At 30.1% G+C, this 20,464-nt stretch overlaps 1 protein-coding gene across 2 annotated transcripts in view; it reads right to left on the bottom strand.

Annotated features, from left to right (window-relative positions):
- The window catches only part of ham (hamlet), a 114,167-nt gene that overhangs the window by 17,329 nt on the left and 76,374 nt on the right, over positions 1–20,464 (bottom strand). For both annotated transcript variants that reach the window (XM_075297805.1, XM_075297806.1), the window contains exons 3-5: positions 18,746–18,883; positions 18,508–18,667; positions 266–425 (exon numbers count right to left, since the gene is read on the bottom strand). In XM_075297805.1, coding sequence (XP_075153920.1) covers positions 266–425; positions 18,508–18,667; positions 18,746–18,883 — 458 coding nt within the window. The remainder of the gene's footprint in view (positions 1–265; positions 426–18,507; positions 18,668–18,745; positions 18,884–20,464) is intronic.

Raw genomic sequence — 20,464 nt, forward strand, 5'->3', positions numbered from 1 at the left:
TCCCCCCCACCGAAAACTAACTAATATTTCGAAAGAAAAAAGGTGTGTATGATGAGTAAATGACAAATTATCACAGGTAAATCATTCAACAATTTTGATTTACCTTTGAGTGGAAGGAGTAATTATCACTATTTTCAATGTGGTTAATTACTCCCTTTGGGATTCGTAATTCTTTGTTATTCCCTATATTTGGTTAATAATTGCTTTATTGATGGTTTCATAGGTCTATCATTTAGGAAAGTTATTGAAGAGCTTTACCACTTACCTTTCTAGTTCCACAAATGTTTTATCGCAAACTTCACAGCGTATGTCAAAACCATTTTCATCATCACTCAATGAGGGATCTAAATTATCCAAGGATTTATCTTTGTTGTCTTTGTGATTGTACTCGTCGTCATGCGTTATATTGGAACCATAAAATGATACTGAAAATAAAACAAGGAATTTTTATAAGAAATAAGTGGGAAATAGAAAAAAAAATATATATATAAAACTATATAGCAAAACCTCTGAATTAATACCCAGCAAAAAAAGCGTCGCCAAAAAAGTAGTGAAAATGTTCTTTTTTGGTCCTGAAATGGTGCAAAATTGGCGCAGAAGCAATGCATTTAACATGGGCTTGTCATAGGGCGGATGTCCATCATTTCAACTGAATTTGCACCACTTCTTAAGGTGTGATCCAAATTCAGAGTTTTGGATGAGAATTAAGAAATGTTGTAATATTTTGACAAATATATAATTTTTAAATTTTTTTATGATTTTTAATGCATAAATGTCTTGAATGTTTAAAATCAAATATTTGCAAAAATTTGCAATTTTTCTAGAAAGTATTTAGCATTTTTTTCGGCAAAATTTAATATTTTCTACCACTTTATTAAATTTCTGATTAAAAATATGAAAAAAAGAATTATAAAAAATTTACTCAATTGAACTTCCTCCACAGTTTAAATAAGGAACATCTTGGGAGGACATTTTTAGAAGTGGTTTTAAAGTTATGCCTTTAGAAGAACTTCAAATTTTTTCGCTGGATAATTAAAGATTAACCCCCTATATATAAAATTTAACGTAAACTTCAAACCTAATATTACCATACAAATTTCTTCGATCAACTTCAGTAAATTTTAGTGATTTATAATAATTTTTTTTATAGAATACATATAAGCTTTGTTTATATCTGAGCCGCTATAAACAAAAAAAATATGTTTTTCTCTTCAATCAAGAAATTAATTGATTCGAATAATTTTTTATTGAAATATATCAGAGCAATCAACTTCAGTAAATTTTAGTGATTTATAATGATTTTTTTATAGAATACATATATGAAAGCTTTGTTTATATCTGAGCCGCTATAAACAAAAAATATGTTTTTGTCTTCAATCAAGAAATTAATTGATTCGAATAATTTTTAATTGAAATATATCAGAGCAATCATAATAGCAATCACAGATTTCAAGTAAAGTAAATACAATTAAAAAATACTTAATTCATATAATTAATTTTAATGATAAACTTTTGTTTTAATTACAAAAAATTAATTCAAACAACTAAATTTTTAATTGAACATTTTTTTTAAGATTCAATTAAAATTTTATTTGGAGAAAAATCTTGATGATATTTGTTTGTGTAATAAAAACATGTATTACAATAACGAAAACTCTTATTATTTTCACGGAATAGGTTCGAGGACTTAGTTTTAAAGGTACATTTCGTAAATATTACGAAGTTTGCTTTTTGTCGACCAGAGAGCCATATAAGAAAGGCTTGCAGAAAATTTGACTAAGGATTAAAAAATAAAGTTTTTCATTTTCTTTGCGTGACATCCATGTATTTTCTATGAATGTTTCAAGAAACGCATACTACTAAGGATCAAGGTCCCTCATACTAGGGTCCCTCTTCAAAGGCAGGTACCTCATTCCTACCAGATTTTTTTATCAGAATAATGAGATCCCATCCACTCTGTAAATTTCAGGTAAATAAGAGAATTTAGGTTTTTGGGGCAAGAAGAACGTCCCCATTCTAAGATCAGGCAATCAGTAGCTTTTACACCCAGAGAAGGAACATGATCACCTCAACCATGTTTCAAGAGCAAAATGTTATTTTTGAATGGTGACCATGTAACATGTTTGTCGCAAACATGTTATTTTCTCGGAGATTATGTGTCTGATTTCGGCAAGCATATTATTTTTGGCGAGAAAAGAACATTTTTGCCATAACACCATCCAAAAATAACATTTTGCTCTTGAAACATGGTTGAGGTGATCATATTTCTTCTCTGCGTGTAAGAAAATCTGAGACTTAGAAAAGGTACAGCAAGGGAAAATCCCCTAACCAAATATCACGAAATGATGTACTACACCCTATATGCTCCATTTTATCAGAAGTTATTAAGTAAACTTTTAAAAAATGTCGGGCAAGGAGGAGGTCTTCTACCGGAAATTTAAAAAATCGCTACAAATTTTTTTTGGTCATAGGACCGTTAAATACAATCCCTGAAAGGTTCAAGAAAAGTTAAAGTTAAGTTAAAGTTTCAAAAGGATGAGAAAAGGGAAGTTCCCCAAGAAAATTACGTTTCACCACGTTATTACTCTCCATACTCCCTGAAAAATTTCAAGACAATTTGTTCAGCCTTTTTCAAAGCATACCGGGAACATTCAAACCAGCAACCAAGCTCAATTTAATTTATTTACTCATAGTAAATAGATGGTATAATTAAAGAGTTTTTTAAATCAATAATTATTTTTAGTGTATTTTTGTGGACCCTTGGATATTTCAAATATATTTTTAATTAAAAAAAAATAAATATATTTATTTATAAAATTATAAATAAATTTAATTTCTATAGGTTAACGTTTAAAGAAACAAAAACCTTTAAAAAACTTACTCGGCTTTTTTTATATTTTCAGCTGAATTTACAATTTTAATTAATGTCTCGCTCTATTTAGAGAAGATTTAAATGAGACGACTTGATTTTCTATATTTTTTTTTGCACTTTAGGTTTTTATAAAAATTCTTGGGTTTCTATATTTTATTTTATTTTTTTTTTTTCTTCAAAAGATCTTCTTTGCTGGTCTCTTCACTTGTGATCTTCACTTGGTGTCTTCACTAAACACTGAGCACACACAACTTGACTCTTCCGTTTCCGTTGAACAAGTGTTTGACCATTGAGTCCTGTAAAGCGTCAAGTGTCCTTAAAACGAAGCTCTTGAGCTGGTGTTTTTTGGTCTATCGGTTCCACTTGACAGAATATATGAAAACATCACACTAATACACAGACCCACACACACTCACACGCATGCATACACCTACTCTAACTCTACCGTAGAGGACAGGGACCACAAGGACTTTTCACTATTTCTCTGCATAAAAACAACCCACTCACTCATAACGTTCAGGACTTTGGGCTTTGGCTGATTGCTGGCTCATGCAGTCACTTAGTGTTTTCGTTAAACACGTAAACATATGAAAATGAATAGATAATTGGCTTTTGTATGCATACCAAATATAACAAACACATGCATTCACAAATGCACACACACACACATACATATACCTCAGCCACTGTTTCGCCTTACTCACCTGTGTAAGGCACTAAGGGTAAACACCCTCACCTGTGCAAGGCAAAAAGAAGGCTTTGTTAATACAATATTTGCCCATAACACCCCTAAACAAAAAAAAGAGGAAAACCAAGAATTCTAGCTGACACAACACATCTGAAAATTGTGTTAAAATACAACTTTCATTATAATTTCCATATATTGTTTTGTTATTGTTTTCTCTCTGACAGGACAATCCTCACAGGACCCCATGGGCCATGGGCAAAAAAAAACTAAACTGCGGAGATACGCAAGTGATTGAAAACCACAATGGTTTGATAAGACACAGAAAAAACCCAACACTGACCAAACAGAATTAAATCAAATTGACTGAATTATGACGAGTGACCCAAAGTCGTGGTCAAGAGATTCAAAACCAGAACGAACCCCTTTTGACTCATGTGCTGGTTGTGGAAGCAGTACTCGTGACATTTTCTACTTCCTAAGGGATGTTAGGACGAGGTCATGAAGATTTTCCTGTATGGGTTTTTTTTTCTCAAAAAAATTTTCTTGCGGTTTTGACTCAAGCACGGCACAGGTGGCCTTTTTGACTTGACTTTGTTTAAATTACAAAAAAAAAATTATAAACATAGTATTGCAGAGATATGCTCTTTGTGTCATGTGTACTACAAGTAGGGTGGGTAACTTCTAACTTCTTCAACTTCAGCAGGGTGGTAATAGTGTTGCAACTGTTTGGTCATAAGAAGAACTTTTAACTCCTGCAGTTGTTGACTAATTACGCCGGTTCTGACTCTATCCAACCCACACGCAAAACACATTCACCGATGACCATTAAAAGGGCGGGGGTTCAAGAAGTCAAGTTCATAAAGAGCATAGGCTAAATCCAATGATTGGATGACTTTAAAAATGGGTGGTAAATATTTGCACCATATGATGACGGTTTGGGAAATGTGAAGCAACCCCACACCTGTACTATATTCCCACGCAAATAAAAAGGGAAAATATCCTGGGGAATATATTAAAAAAAATGTTTAAACTTTACATGTGTAGATGATCCAAAATTTATGTACAAAGGTGACTATATTTTACTTTAGAGTTTTACATGAATAGTTTGGCTTTAATTTTTTTAATTATCTATTTTAAAAAAATCTATAAAAAAATAAACAATAAATACCTTCTTCGTTCTCTAACTTTATTGTTCATGTGGACATAAAAATCTCCTGCATAAAAATAAATATAAAAATCTTTATAATATTCTTTTTTTTTCTTTACCGAATAACTACTACTACTGTACAAGCCAAATTATAATTTTTTAAAGGTTTGCAAAAAAATAATTGGATTTCCATCTCGAAAGCGGAGAATTTAGAATTTTTCAAAATTGTTTTAATTATGATATTTTCTTTAATAATTTTCTAGCCCATTTTTTGCTAGAAAAGCATTTTTGAGAATTGACATCAGAGAAATAAATTTCAGTCATTGACAAACATTTTTTGTTTAACTCTTTCACTACCGAAATAAACCTGATATTAAAATCTTTAATTTTTCCTTTGTTTTTACTTGGACTAATATCATGTAGAACATTGATTGTAATTTTGAGAACCTACCTCAATTACTTCAAGAGCTATATGAGTTTGTTCTGAAATCTTGATTCTTGAATTGTAATCAAATGGCCTTACGAAAAAAGACGCTATTTGGCCTATAATATCTTTGGAAGTGTGAGAAAAAATACAAAAAAAAACCCGAACTAATATCAGCTATAATTTTTGTATGAATGCCCATTTACTAGAGACATGTGGTCTCAAAAATTCGCATTTTTCGAAGTTCATAAAACTGCATTTTAATGCTCTCCAATATGGGAATTATTTATGTCTTATTTAGATTAAAGCCTATACTTTAAAAGATCAGCGAGAAATATATCGCAACTAACTGGGGAAATAGAATTTGGTATCGTTTTTGAATGTCCTTCTAAGTGGACATCAGTAGTGAAAGGGTTAAATCCTGCAGATTTCTTCAAGGGAATGTTTCTTTGTCTGGATAATAATGATCAAAAGCTGATAAATTGACATTTGATATTTAGATAGTTTTTCAATTGAAATCCAGATGTGAATACCCCCGAATAATCCTCAGTATTTAGGCGGTGTAATCGATGTCGAAAATAGTGGGTTTCCTTGTGATGGGATATGGGAAATATGCCATTGCCGAATTCTGATCCTAGTTTAATGGTATTTCCTACTACTTAAGTATTTAAGGTGAAATACTGAAATCGATTTTGACAATTTTGACAATTTTGACAAAAAGGCGACTAGTCAAATATAGGCTTTCTATGCTTGGTTATCCAGACGTATTTTGGATTCTTTTTTTTACTATTGACAAATCAGATTATTAAAGAAGAATTTCTTCTATTTTTACCAACATTCGATTAAACCCAGGTACTTTCAATAAAATCAGACGTTAATACCTGATCATAGTTCCAACGATATTATTGATTAATTCATGAAATTCGACTTTCGATCTTTAGAAATGTAGTCTATTTGAAGATCGTGAAAAAATAAGGTTATGAAAGAAAGACTTAAATTATTTTTATCAAAAATCAATTAATAGATTATACGAATTTTGGATGGACCTTTCTAAAAGCTTCTGCTTAATCCCAGACACTATTTAAAAATAATAACGGCAATTAAATTAATTTTCATGATAGTTTTGGTAATTCATTATATTTGATATTTAGTATTTTAAAATGTTCGTTTATTAATGACTTTATTAATGAAAAATTGACTTTATTAATGAAAAGTGCATTGTTCGTTTGATTTTGCTCTGCATTATTCACTTTGTGAACAATTTCTCCAAAATTTGATTTTTGGCATAAGTTTGTAGATTGCTGGCAACGATCTTATTGAGAGAGTTGAGACTGTCAATAGTCGCTTTAGTTCTGGGATATAGCACTTTAAGCCAATTAAGCCAATATAAACCTGAAAGATAATTTGGCGGCTCAAAAATTTATTTGAGATCTGTGAATTTCATGGTTGCCCATCTCATCTGCTAAACACCAATATGATTTTCAACGATGGCTTATTTCCTCTTAGTAACATATATGAAAATACGAAAGCTACACTTAAAAAACAGTGAACCCACCAGGAAGAAAACTTTCTGTTAATTTTAGAAAATTTTTAATATTTTTAGAAAATTTTAAGTAAACAGTATTACAAACGCTGGCATCACGTCGATGTAAATATTTTTTTTTTGACAAATTCAAGAAACTTTATTAGACATAATTAAGTTTTTTCACTTGTTAAAGAAAACATTGTACGATAGTTTGAAGGAAAAAATTGGAGTTCAAAATTGCAAGAATGTCTTTAGTGATATACGAAGTTCATGATGAACGCATTTGTAGTATAATATACAAATTTAAAGAAATACTGAACTCTTTTGAGGAAGACACAAATTTAGTTAATCTTTATGCTTCATTTGTGTATATTTTTTTTCCTTGGTTTTAGTTATCTTAACTAACATACGCAAACAATTATTAGAGGAAAGGAAACTTTCTCCAAACATAATAATTCCACGAACTAAAATAAAGTAAAATTGGCTTTAGTGAAATAGAGGGTTCACTTTTTTTTTTTTGAGTGTACTCTCAAATCCATCACTATATTAATTGCGATCTTTTCAAGTATTTAGAGCTTTCGAAACATTCCTATGAAGCTTATGACCATAAGTTATGACTTTTCACTCGGACTCGCCGATAAGGAAAGTTCTCATACTGCTCTTATAAATAAATGATGTTCCATTCCAAATTCAACTCTATGATTAGGACCCCGCAAAAAAAGCGTCGCCAAAAAAGTAGTGAAAATGTTCTTTTTGGATCCAGAAGTGGTGCAAAATTGGCACAGAAGCGATGATTTTAACATGGGCTTGTCATAGGACGGATGTCCACCATTTCAACAACCATTGCACTGAATTTGCATAACTTCTTAAGGTGTGATGGGAATCCAGTAATTTGGATGTGAATAAAGAAATTTTGTGATATTTTGACGAATAAATAATTTTTATTTTTTTTTATGATTTTTTGCTTGCCTGGAACGTTTGACATCAAATATTTTCAAAAATTCGCATTTTTTCTAGAGAGGATTTAGCATTTTTATCGGCAAAATTTAAATAATTTTCACTATTTTATTAATTTTTAATCTGTTTCTAACCTATTTGAAACAATAAAATTTTAAATTTCCCATTAAAAATATGAAAAAAAACGAGTTATAAAAAATTGACTCAAATGAACTTCATGTGCAGTTAAAATAAAGAACATCTTTGGGAGGACATTTTTGGAAGTGCTTTTAAAGTTGTGCCTGAAGAAGAACTTCCAAATTTTTTTACTGGGAAGTTAGTTCTTACCAAATACTTAGAGAAGCTTCGGAAACCTGGGAATTAAATCAGCATTATTGAGTGACGATAAATTACTATTGAACAAAAAACTTGTTCATATTCATCATTAACTGCAGTGGAATCCAAGACCTATGCAAGATTTATACGCTTACCATTGAACCCCTGTGTATCTCAAAAAAGTTCAAAATAATTATACCATCGATCTGCCCTTTGCGATAAGATAAGATTCCCCCCGCGGCCCTCATGGAATAAGTGCAATTCTTTCTAGGAGACACATAATTAAAAAAAAAATCGATTAAAATTTTGACCCAACACAGATGATCTGAAACTTTTATAAACATTTCGAAGAAAAAAACAAATCATTAATCACCCTATATTAAATGATGTATTTAATGGAAAAAATGGGCATGAACAAGAGATCAGATTATTTGCACCACCCTTCCCTTCAACAAAACAAAAAAAAAAAAGAAGAATGATTTAAAATCATAGCCTCTAATACTTCACATATCATCAATCGTGCAACGTATGTGGAACATCTTTACCAGCTGACATTTAATAAAAATCACCACGACATTGATTACCTCAATATCAGTGCAATAACTGGAGAAAAAAGAAGGGTTAACACATTCATCTGGAAGCTCACATAAAATAACCATTAATTAAACCCATCATCATCATCATCATCAGCAGTAGCATTATTATCACCATTGGCTGTCGAATGTACCTAACATAAATGGAACATTATCGGTGGCGGTAACGTCATTCTCTCCTCATCGCTAGTTAGTGTAAAGACTAAAGCGAGCCATCATCATTTTTTATCGCTTGCGTTGACACCATAACAACTAAATTAAGATTTTTTTGTTTTTTTCTGTTAGCAGTCGCTTAAGTGAAACTATCATCAACATAATGCCCATGGTCCTACTCGGAGACCTATAATTTCCTATAGAGATTTTGTTGGTTTAGCTATTAAATAGCAGTAGCAATAAGTAAACCAAGCTATTGTGTTTGAAAGGAAACAACAAAAAAACAACGAGGACCAACTGAAAACTGAATCAAAAGCCCAGGCTGTGCGATGACATGAGGAGACATTTCAGTAGACATGATGCAGATCATCATCAATCATTCTTCTTAACTCTTTCAACAATGGTTATTACGTACATTGAAGTCAAACTGGTGACTACTGTTTTTGCAATTGATGACAAAACAATATGTGGCACATGTCGCGGTGGAAACAGCGACAATACCAACAAAAGATAGATAGCTGGCTAGGCAGTTAGTTTTGCTTTACCATACATCCACATTACACCATCAATTGCCAATACAATTCGCAATTCTCTCAAATGAAGATCAAATATTGTGGACATCATTATCGATTTACTGATGCCTTAAGCGAAGGAATACTATCATCAATCCTGAATACTTTTCGTTTGTTTTCTTTTTTTTGCTTGTTGTTTCTGGAATATATGGAACATCATTATTCATCATTTATTGATCTAATAGATTCGACAAACAAGGATTAAGAGGCAGAATGACCCAAAGGGCCCGATAATTAATTGAGATTTTGCAATAGTTGTGTTAAGCCTCCAGTTATAATGATGCAGTAGAAAATCGAATGCTTGACACAAATGAAGTCTGACAGATATTTTGTTCTAGATTTTGTTTTCTAGGTCTATATAAAAACACATTGGAAGGATGAATGTTGTGAAGACCAGTCTTATAACATAATCTTAGGTTAGGTTAGGTTAGGGTAGGTGGCAGCCCGATGTATCAGGCTCAATTAGACTACTCAGTTGTGATACCACATTGGTGAATTTCTCTCCTAAATAAAACAAAATAATCTTAATATAGACCCAACTATCTCGTCAACATATAAAGATATTTGTTAATAATTATTTCAGTGTTATAAAGAATGCCCGGAAATCGAAGGTCTGGTAAAACAATCATAACATTAAAACGATTCCCAAGTAAACTATTTTGAATCAAGCTTTTTAATCTAATATGTAATTCTTATGAACTTCTAATGGATTTTTGTGTTTTGGAAAACCGAGTCATGTAGCCTAAACGATTTCAAGGATTCAAATTCTAATTTTCGGGAACCCCTAATTTGGCAATCGCATTTTTGAAAATTCAATCAAATTGACTTATGGACATTTAATATTGGCAAAAATAGATTTGGAAGAATAAAATAGCATATGGATCCTTTAGTTACAAAAAATTTGTACGCCTTTTCAAGTAGGAGTACAAAGTTAAATGTAACAGTTCTTATGGTTATTATCCATGGTAAAATTGAAATTGAATGTCTTCTTAGTAAAATTCTTTCTAATGCTCCTATCAGATGGAGAAGAAATTTTGAACTATAATGATTTTTTTTACTATCCAGCTAATTACGGCAATAATGATCCTTTTCCACTGATCAGTACAATTACAAAGAATAAACATTTAATTCTATAGGGGAAAAGCTACACCATCAAAAAACACATTTTGCTTTGAGCACATATAGATTTTCAGGATTGGTCCAAACAAAATATTGTTTGTATTATTCAAACATATTATGTTTCAACTTAGGCATACACTGTTAGAAAAAAAAATTTTAATGAAATTTTCTTTGTCTGGATATATATTTTTAAGGCGCCAATTGGAAACTTTCATTCTTTTACTTGCAACATATTCTGTAGGTCTCTTTTTCTAAACACATATATGTTTATAGGCTATTTCTAAATTAATATATGTTTGCATATAAGCATATTATATTTACAAACATTTTATGTCACAAACATAATATGTTCTAACATATTAACACATATGTCCCAAACATGTTATGCTAGTTTATGAACATTATATGCTTGCACTCAAAAATATTGTGTTTAAAAATTTGTGTTCCAAACATATAATGTTTATAGCCAAACATATGAAAAACAGTCTTTTTCGTCCGTGTAGATAGGTTAACCTAAACTGCACTGGGATAATAGGACATATAAAACGTGGATGTAAATCTGGATTTATCCTCAATGGGCAAATGTAACAACTTTTGTGCTGCCACTTCATATTTCGTGCTACTTTTTACCTAGTACAGTCAAACCTCTCAAAAGTAGACACTCACATTCGCCTTAATTTAGTCCACATTTGGGATGTGATAATATCAAAAATCTCAAGAAATTTGCCAAAGTGTCCACATTGCAGAGGTTTCACTGTATATGAAAATCTTTACATAAATGGATTCTTCTTTACAATTTTTTATTCTGATATGTTAGTGGCTTAAACACTGACTTTTTGTAAACAAATTTTGAAAACTTTCATCGTAAGGTATAGGAGAAACATTGAGAACATTACAAATATTCCTTGAAAAAAAGAGGAAATCTTATTTCAGATTTATAGAAGTCCAATTATAATCGGATGTCAAAATATGGAATATAATGCGAGAATGAAGCAAGTCGGTATCTAGGACTTCCATTGATTTTTTCATATCACCAGAAATCTCAGTGTTCCCAATGCCGAATTGAAGAACTCAAAGACAAAAATTCTTCAAATATTCGTTTAAGGTTTGGGTTAGGTTATGTATAGTGGCAGCCCGATATTTCAGGCTCACTTAGACTATTCAGACCATTATGATACATCTCTCGTATCACTATTATGTTAAGCTCAATGACAAGGGACCTCCTTTTTTGTAGCCGAGTCCGAACAGCGTTCCACATTGCAGTCAAACCACTTAGAGAAGTTTGGAAACCCTCAGAAATGTCACCAGCATTACTGAGGTGGGATAATCCACCGCTGAAAAACTTTTTTGGTGTTTGGTCGAAAATGGGTTTGAACCCACCACCCTGTGTATGCACGGCGGGCATGCTAACCATTGCACGTTTAAGATTTATTACGATACTACGATAATCACTGCTAGCATAGGAAACAGTTTACCCTATTGCCAACAACTTCTTCCCTTTACCTCTTCTCCAAAAAATATTTGAATTTCCCCCATTCCATGAATAAATTGCTCTAATTTCCCAATGATACAATAAATAACGAAACGATCTGGCCAAAAACGAACGAAAAAAATCCTCATATATTAAAAACAATACTCAACTCTTAGATAAACTGATCTCATCTATGATAAAGATTCATTCAAACACCAATCAAGACGAACTCCTGACTAGAGAGATAGAGCTGACAATGAATGGAATACATAAAGGCGATATAAGCCAAAAATAAACAGTAAAAATACATTACGCAAACAAGATTTAAAACAAAGATAGCAGCACAAGTAACACAACGTAACCCCCCCCCTCTAGATTTTCAAAATGATTTCCAGCTATGGTCACAATGTCTCACCAGGCTTGAGCTCACTGGTTTTCCATTTTTGAGGTGGCAATGGTGTTGGTGTTGGCACTACAGCATTAATGTTTTGATCTTGACGCCACACAGTCATAAATGTGGGAATCAACACAGCTGGACACCATGGGCCTGAAAGAAGTCTAAACCACAGATGTAATACCACCAAAGCCAAGCAGAAGTCTTTAAACGCCAGTGCAAAAGGAAACCTAAACCCGCAAGTAAACAAAGGCAATATCATCCAAAGCGGCGGCGGCAGCAGCTAAAACAATTAGTAAGCCAAACAGACAACTGGGAAGCAATTTTCCAAAAACAAGACAGCAAGCGAATCTAAATCAAGGAACTAGAATACACACTGCTCCGCTCTGATGATGGTGTGCTGATGATCTAGAGGACAGACAAACGGACAGATTAATCTGTTTGTCTGTCCCATATGAGAGATGTGTTAATAGAGATAAATGCGTGACTTGGTGTAAGGCACGCGTTATTATATCAACAGCAGCAGCTACAATCAAACAAAGTCTTCATCATAAAAGCCACAAAAGATAGCGAGGTTCATGTCATTTGGGATGTTGAGTGACTAGAATCTGTTACCCATACCCATAAGGGCTTATTATGGTTAATATGTTGGCGGTGTATGGCGGTGGCGCATGTCTAGTGTCAATGTTTGTTGATTACACAATTATGACAATAAAATGATGCTGAATTAAGGAACAAAAACCACCACCACCACCACCCTATAATTTATAATGCATAGGTGTAGGTTTGTTTTTTTTTTGTTTGGATTTCATTTGAAAGGATATTAAAAACTCATGTCCATAGGTCTGCCATGGTTACAATCAGATGAAAATATGACATGAAATTGATATATACACATAAAATCATGTTTGTCCAACAGATTATAAGGGCTCAGGGCGAGCATAGAGAGAGAGAAAGGGGCAGAAAGTCCCACCCTTTTGTTTGGGGTGTGAACAAGGACACTTTGCTGAGGTGATTTAGATGGGAACACCAACACCACGGTGTATTTCATAAGCCAGGATTTTCATTAATTGCCTACAAATACCCTCAGCTAGGCATGCGCATCATATCAATGAAATTGCATCAATCTCACCCCACCCCACCACCATCACCACTACCACCACAATAACAAACATTAGTAGTGCGGCACATGCGCTAACACACACCAATCATTTGTTTCACTAATGCCTCTTTTAAATTTTGTTAATAATGAAGGGGATGGCGGGGATTCACTTCACCATCACCATCTACATCAAATCAACACATCATCAGCCGCTGGATTGGCATCATTCAACACAATGCCAGAGTCATCATCACAACCATCAACGTTTTATGATCCTACAACATGCCAACTAATGTCTGAAACTGCAACAAAAAAGGCAATAGTGCCCAATTTAATCCTAATCCTCCCGTATAAAAACGTTTCAGAAACATTCATACAAATGAACTGTGATTACACTGTAAAACTTGCCACTGTAGAGAGTGAAAAGTGTATGGTGCATGCAAGCACACTTTATGATCTTGATCATTGGGATTAATGATCAACAAAAATGTCCTTATTCCGCTTGGCTGGCATATGTCATGGCAAATGTAAAATTCATGTTAACTTATAATAATTTGAAAGTAAGGATAATACCCAGATCAATTTTTATATTCAAAAAAGTAATAGTACTTTAAAATGTTTCAACTCGTGGCCAATTTAAAAAATGTGGAATTTTCAATTAGCTCTTGAAAGGATATTTTTTGTTTTGTTTATCCTGTTCTCAAAAGGGTTTGGTACTTATGGTGATTGTTGTTGATTGTTACAATCTCTATTAATCCTTCGTTATATAGGAAAACATGAAACCACTTTCAATTTTAATGAAATAATAATTCAAACATAGGCTAAACTTTGCTGGTATATAGAAAAATAAATAATAAAAAAAAATTGAAAAAATAATATATTAAAAAATATAAAAATAAAGACCCGCTCTAAGAATAAAAATTTAAGTTTGAAATAAAATTAAAATTAAACTGAAACACACACAAAAAATTTTTTTCTGATTCAATCACGAAATTAATTGATCCAATTAATTTTTAATTGAAATGTCTTCAATCACAGAAATGATAGTATCAATTTCAAAATTAATTGAAGGTAAATTCAAAAATTAATTGATCCAATTAAAAAATTAATTGATACTATTAATTTTCGTGATTGATTTTTGTTTCAATTAAAAAATTTGTTGATTCAATTAAATTTTTAATTGAATATTTTTTAAAACTCAATTAAAATTTTAATTGGAAAATTTTTCGTGAATTTTTTTCTGTGCATTTCAGTGTATTAAAATTTCAATTAAAATTAAATTAAAAAAATAAATTCTATTGACTAATAATCTTAAATATTTTAAAATAAAAAGTAAAGTCCAGTTCTACACTGAAAAAAAAACAGTGATGAAAACTTTTGGTTAAATTTAGAAATTTTTGAATATTTTTTAGAAAATTTTAACAAACGCTATCAATTTTAACAAACGCTATCATAAAAATCATCCCGATATCATAAAAATTTTTTTTCGACAAATTTAAGAAAATTTATTAGACATAATTAATTTTTTTTACTTGTTAAAGAAAATTTTGTAGTTTGAAGGAAAAAAATTGGAGTTAAAAAATGCTGGAATGTCTTTAGTGGCATACGAAGTTCATGATGGACGCATTTTTGGTAAAATTTACAAATTTAAAGAAATAATGAACTATTTTGTGAGAATTTAGTAATGAATTTAGTAAATCTTTTTTGCTTAATATTTTTTCCCGTTTTTTAGTTCAATTAACTACCGTACGCAAAAAAAAATATTACAGAAAAAAATATCACCAAATTATTTCCAATTAAAAAGATAATTGAAGTTGAAATTTTTTCAATTAATAAATTAATTGATACAATTAACTTTTTAATCATGATCGAAACATTAAGTTAATTAAGTCAATTATTGAAAATTTTAAAATTTTTAATTAAAAAATTAATTGATACAATTAACTTTTTAATCAAATTCGGAAGACTAATTCAGTTAAAAAAAGTGCTGATTTTTTTTTTAAATTTTTAATTAAAAGTGTATTTCAAAAAATCATTTGTTAATCCAAAAAAAAAACTCTAAGCCAATTCAGAAAGTAATTAAAAATAGTTACCTTTTTTAATTAATAAATTAATTGAGTTTTGCAATCAACATCAATTAAATTTTTAATTGAATTAATTAAAAAATTAATTGAAATTTGCTGCAAAAATCAATTAATTTTTTAATCAAGAATTTTTTCTATACCCAATCAAAACTGTGATTAATACTATCATTTTCGTGATTGAAGACATTTCAATTAAAAAATTAATTGGATCAATTAAGTTGGTGATTGAATCTGAAAAATGTTTATTGAGTGATAGAGGAAATTTTCTCCAAACATAATAATTTCATGAACTAAAATAAAGTTAAATTGGCTTTAGTGAAATAGAGAATTCACTTTTTTTTTAGTGTAGGCATGTAAAAGTTACTTTTAATTAAAATTCAGTAAATTCAATAATAAAAAGAAAATGTACTTAAATTCAAATTAAAATTGAAATCAAAAAAATAGTGTTGCTATTTGTTGAATTAATTTTTTTTTTTTTAATTATTTACGATAACTTTTTATTCTAAATTTCTTTTTAATAAAAAGGTAACCGATTTTTGCCAGTAATCTCCCTAAGTTTTCACAATTCAGTAGCCTACAAATGCCAATACCTGCTAGCAAATTACTTTACATACCTAAACCATAAAAACTAAGTAAAACTTTAAATTAAGGTTCATATTAAAATTAAAACCAAAACAATGATTGAATTTAATTAAAATTTTAATAATTGTCATTAATAACTATATATTCAAAAAATAAAGACCAGTTCTAAATATGTAAAAGTAAAGTTTGCATTGGAATTAAAGTAAATAATTGCAATAAATTAAAAGTGAAGGATAATTTAAATTTGAATTGCTATTGAAATGTAAAAAAAATGTATATTTTTAAATTAGTTAAATTTAATTTTAATATTTAAAATCATATAAAAACATTTTATTCAAATTCCAATAGCACCTGGCCAATTCCTTTACATACTAAAACCATACAGATCAAATCTAAGTAAAATTTAAATTATCATTATAATTTAAATTTAAAAAAATCATTTTTTTTCGATTTAATTTTAATTTTTAATTTTTTTTAATATATTAAAAAAATCATTAATTTAATTTTTAATTTTTTTTTAATATATTTTAAATTACTTTTTATTGTAAGCTTGAACAGAAGAATTTAATTAAACTTCAGATAAAATAAAAATATATATTTTGAATTTATAAAATTAAATTGAAAAATGATTTATTAAATTTAATTTTATTTATATGGATTGTTGACCTGAGTTTAACTATATTTTTGGTTTTTGTCCAGCTCAAGGTCAATAATGAAAAAACTCCAGATGTTTTTTATTTGAGTTTTACTTTATTGAAGCCAATATTTCGATTTGACATCGTCAATCTTCATCAGGGCTAGGTACTAAATTAATTTTAATTTTTAAAATTGTTATTCAATTTTAGTTAAATAATGTTTAAACTAAAATTGAATTAAAATGAAGAATCAATAAATAAAATATTGAAAATATTTTAATTTTTAAAATTACTTTTTTTACTTTTTTTACTTTTTATTCTAAAATTAAAATGAAAAATTGTAATAAATTAAAATTGAAAGAAAATGTAGATTTTAATTAAAATAAAAATAATACTGAAATTTATTAAATTAAAATAATTCATTAAATTAAAATAAAAAAATTAAATTAATTTAAAATTCTGTTTGCTTAATTTCATCCCTTTTCTATATTTATTAACATTTTATATTCTGTGTAATACATTTTTAGTCATAGGTCATATAATAAAAAGTAACCGATTTTTGCCAACATTTTCCCAAAGATTTTTAAAATTCAGTAGCCTACAAATCCCAATAACACCTGGCCAATTCCTTTACATACTTCAACCATACTCACCCCACTAAGGAAAAACCATCCCAACGAAAAATTACTTTTTAACATAAAATTGTAACGTATTTTATTTCTCCTTAGTAGACACCAAACAACCCACGAAAAAAAAAGGCCAAACACAATGAAAGGTAGTAGACATTTGAATTTGCCACTTGAACAACTCACATTGAAGTCATGCTTAGGTGCATATATATCACCCACTTAAAGGACACAATCATTATCCTCGCTGGCCTTCTAAGGCAAAGCAGAGTGTTTATGAATTCTCTTAACATAAGGTTAACAGAGACAGACTTCTGGTAGCAGCCATATGGTGTCTGGTAAGAGGTTGACTTTTTGGTGGGTTGTTTGTTAAGGGCCAAAAGGATAGCTTGTTTCTAGAATTCACGATCACATTTCAATGAAAGTTGTGGGAAAAATGGGTGAGAAAATTGTGTTGCTTCTATACAGCTAGTCTGTAAAAAGGGGTGGGAGGGAGTAGGCCGAGGATTCACTATATCATAACCACTAAAGTGGTAAAATTTGATTTCGCACAAGGTGTGTGTGTTTTCATGTGAAGGAATTTTATAGGTAAATATGGGAAGAATAATTTTGAGATAGGCTAGCATGTAAAGAGCTAGCCTTGCAGATGTTAGTTTCCAATTTTAATGTTCGTCATTAAACTCCAGTTTTTCTTGTAGTGCGACTCAACTTTATAGAAGAAGGTGTACCAACAATTCCATATACAAAAAAAACTTACTTATACTTTCATATGTTCATATATATTGTGTTGCTTCTATACAGCTAGTCTGTAAAAAGGGGTGGGAGGGAGTAGGCCGAGGATTCACTATATCATAACCACTAAAGTGGTAAAATTTGATTTCGCACAAGGTGTGTGTGTTTTCATGTGAAGGAATTTTATAGGTAAATATGGGAAGAATAATTTTGAGATAGGCTAGCATGTAAAGAGCTAGCCTTGCAGATGTTAGTTTCCAATTTTAATGTTCGTCATTAAACTCCAGTTTTTCTTGTAGTGCGACTCAACTTTATAGAAGAAGGTGTACCAACAATTCCATATACAAAAAAAACTTACTTATACTTTCATATGCACCTAATTTGTATCTAATATATTCAAAATTTGATTGCAATAATTAAATGTTTAATGTAATTTTGAAAATTTAAATATTTAAAATTTCTTTTTTTATTTTTGTCTATCATGAACTATTGAACTGAAAAATCTTTTCCACTTACCGTTATCTCGTTCACTCCGATCCTCATTACTGTGTATCGATGATCCCGTATGACCCTCTCCATTAATTAAAGAGTCATTGTGATCGTAGGGTGTTATAGTTTGGCCATCGACTATCATTTCTTCTCCAGCAGCAATATCACGATTTGTTTCATACCACAGCTAATAATGAAATTTATATTGAATTATTATAAAATTCTAAAACAGATTTTTAATGTTCATCTAAAGGAATAAACTTACAAATCCGGCTATACAAAAATTTATTAAATTAGCCTCTTTTTCATTGTCTACGGATGATACTGTGCGGATTTTCTTCAATAGATTTTTAACTTCCGGTGAAGGTTGTAATAAATTTCGGATGTGGGGCATACTGAGGAACTGTAATAAAAAAAACAGGAAAATTTTATTAAATTTGTATAAAGAAACTAATTTTTTAATAAGGCAAAAATATATTAAAGAATACAAAATAACTTTTAATTTAAAATTATTTTGTAGTACACAAAATACATATAGAGCCATTTGATATAGTGATATTTTATAATCTTAATTTTAACCCTCTAATGCCCAATCCCGCCTTTAGGCGGGCTTCATTTAATATGGAAACTTTTAGTAAAACACACCTTAAGGCAAAAAAAATGGGTAAAATAAAAAGAAAACTTAGTTTAAACTTTTGAAGAGGCTTTGCAGCATATATTGAATTTTACCGTATAATTTTTTTGTTGTTTTGTTTTCATGCTTTTGTGTCTTTAACATTGACAATTTAATCAGCTGGCAAAAAAATTGGGGCATTAGAGGGTTAAAGAATTTTTGTTGAATCTGCCTTCTTTTGCTAAAGTTAATTTTTTTTTTGAATTTAGGCAATTTTTTCGTAATGTTAAGAAAATTATTGGTTATTGTAAATAAAATATTTTTAATTATGTAATAGTTAAAAATAGTTTTAACGTTAAAATATATTAAAAAAGTGTTTGTACTTGAACTCTTGGCGACTTGATTCCTTAAGAAATCTTTCTTTTCTGGGTTTGGAATTAAAAACAAAATACTGAAATTAAGATAAAAAACCCGTTCGAATGCCTCAAAATTAATAGAAATAACTTCTTTAGCTCAATCACGCACTGTATCCCGTGGTTTACATACTGAGCTAATAAACTTGTAAAAATAGAACTAATTAGACTATTGGTATTTACGAAAAGTGCCGGTTTGCCGTGATTTTGTAGAATCTTCTTTTTGAACAATTTTTACGTTTTTTTTTTTGGGTGGCAAATAATGTTTGGCAACACACTTAATTTGTGGGAGTTTCTCTTCAAATAATAAAAATAAATGAAAATTAAAAAAATACGTGTATTTTATTTTACAAAAAATACAAATCGGAGTTCATGAGTGATAGAGGGTTAACTCGATACACTTGGCCCATAGTTACCTCAACTTTTTAAAATTAGTCCGAATAAAATATTTTCTCAAGGCCCCCGTGGCTGCAACTGGCCACTGAAGGACGACTCAATATTTGATTTATTGGTATATATATTATTATCAAATTATATTAATTATAATTTGTAATTGTAATAAAGATTTTAATAAATAAATAAAATATTCCAGATGAAATTTAGTTTATTGAATTTCATTTTTTTTACTATATAAGCAAAAAAGAATTCAATACAAACGGTGGCAAATTGTGTCATGTGCGCCATCTACCAGTTGGTAGTTGCAGTATAGTGATGGTTGTGAAATTTGCTAACAACAGGGTGATGTGGATTAAAAAAAGAGAGAGAGAAAAGTCAGAGAAAAACATAAACAGCCACTCAGTATGATTTCTATTTCATAAATTTTACATAGAAAACTTGCAAATAAAAACCTTTTGCTATATCATTGGAACAGCTTGAGGCTTGGAATTAATACCAAAATAATCTGAAATTAAAAGTAATCACCATAGTCTATAAGGAATTTTTGTTCTAAAGACTGAAA

Source organism: Haematobia irritans, chromosome 2, assembly GCF_050003625.1.
Source record: "Haematobia irritans isolate KBUSLIRL chromosome 2, ASM5000362v1, whole genome shotgun sequence".
NCBI lineage: Eukaryota > Metazoa > Arthropoda > Insecta > Diptera > Muscidae > Haematobia > Haematobia irritans.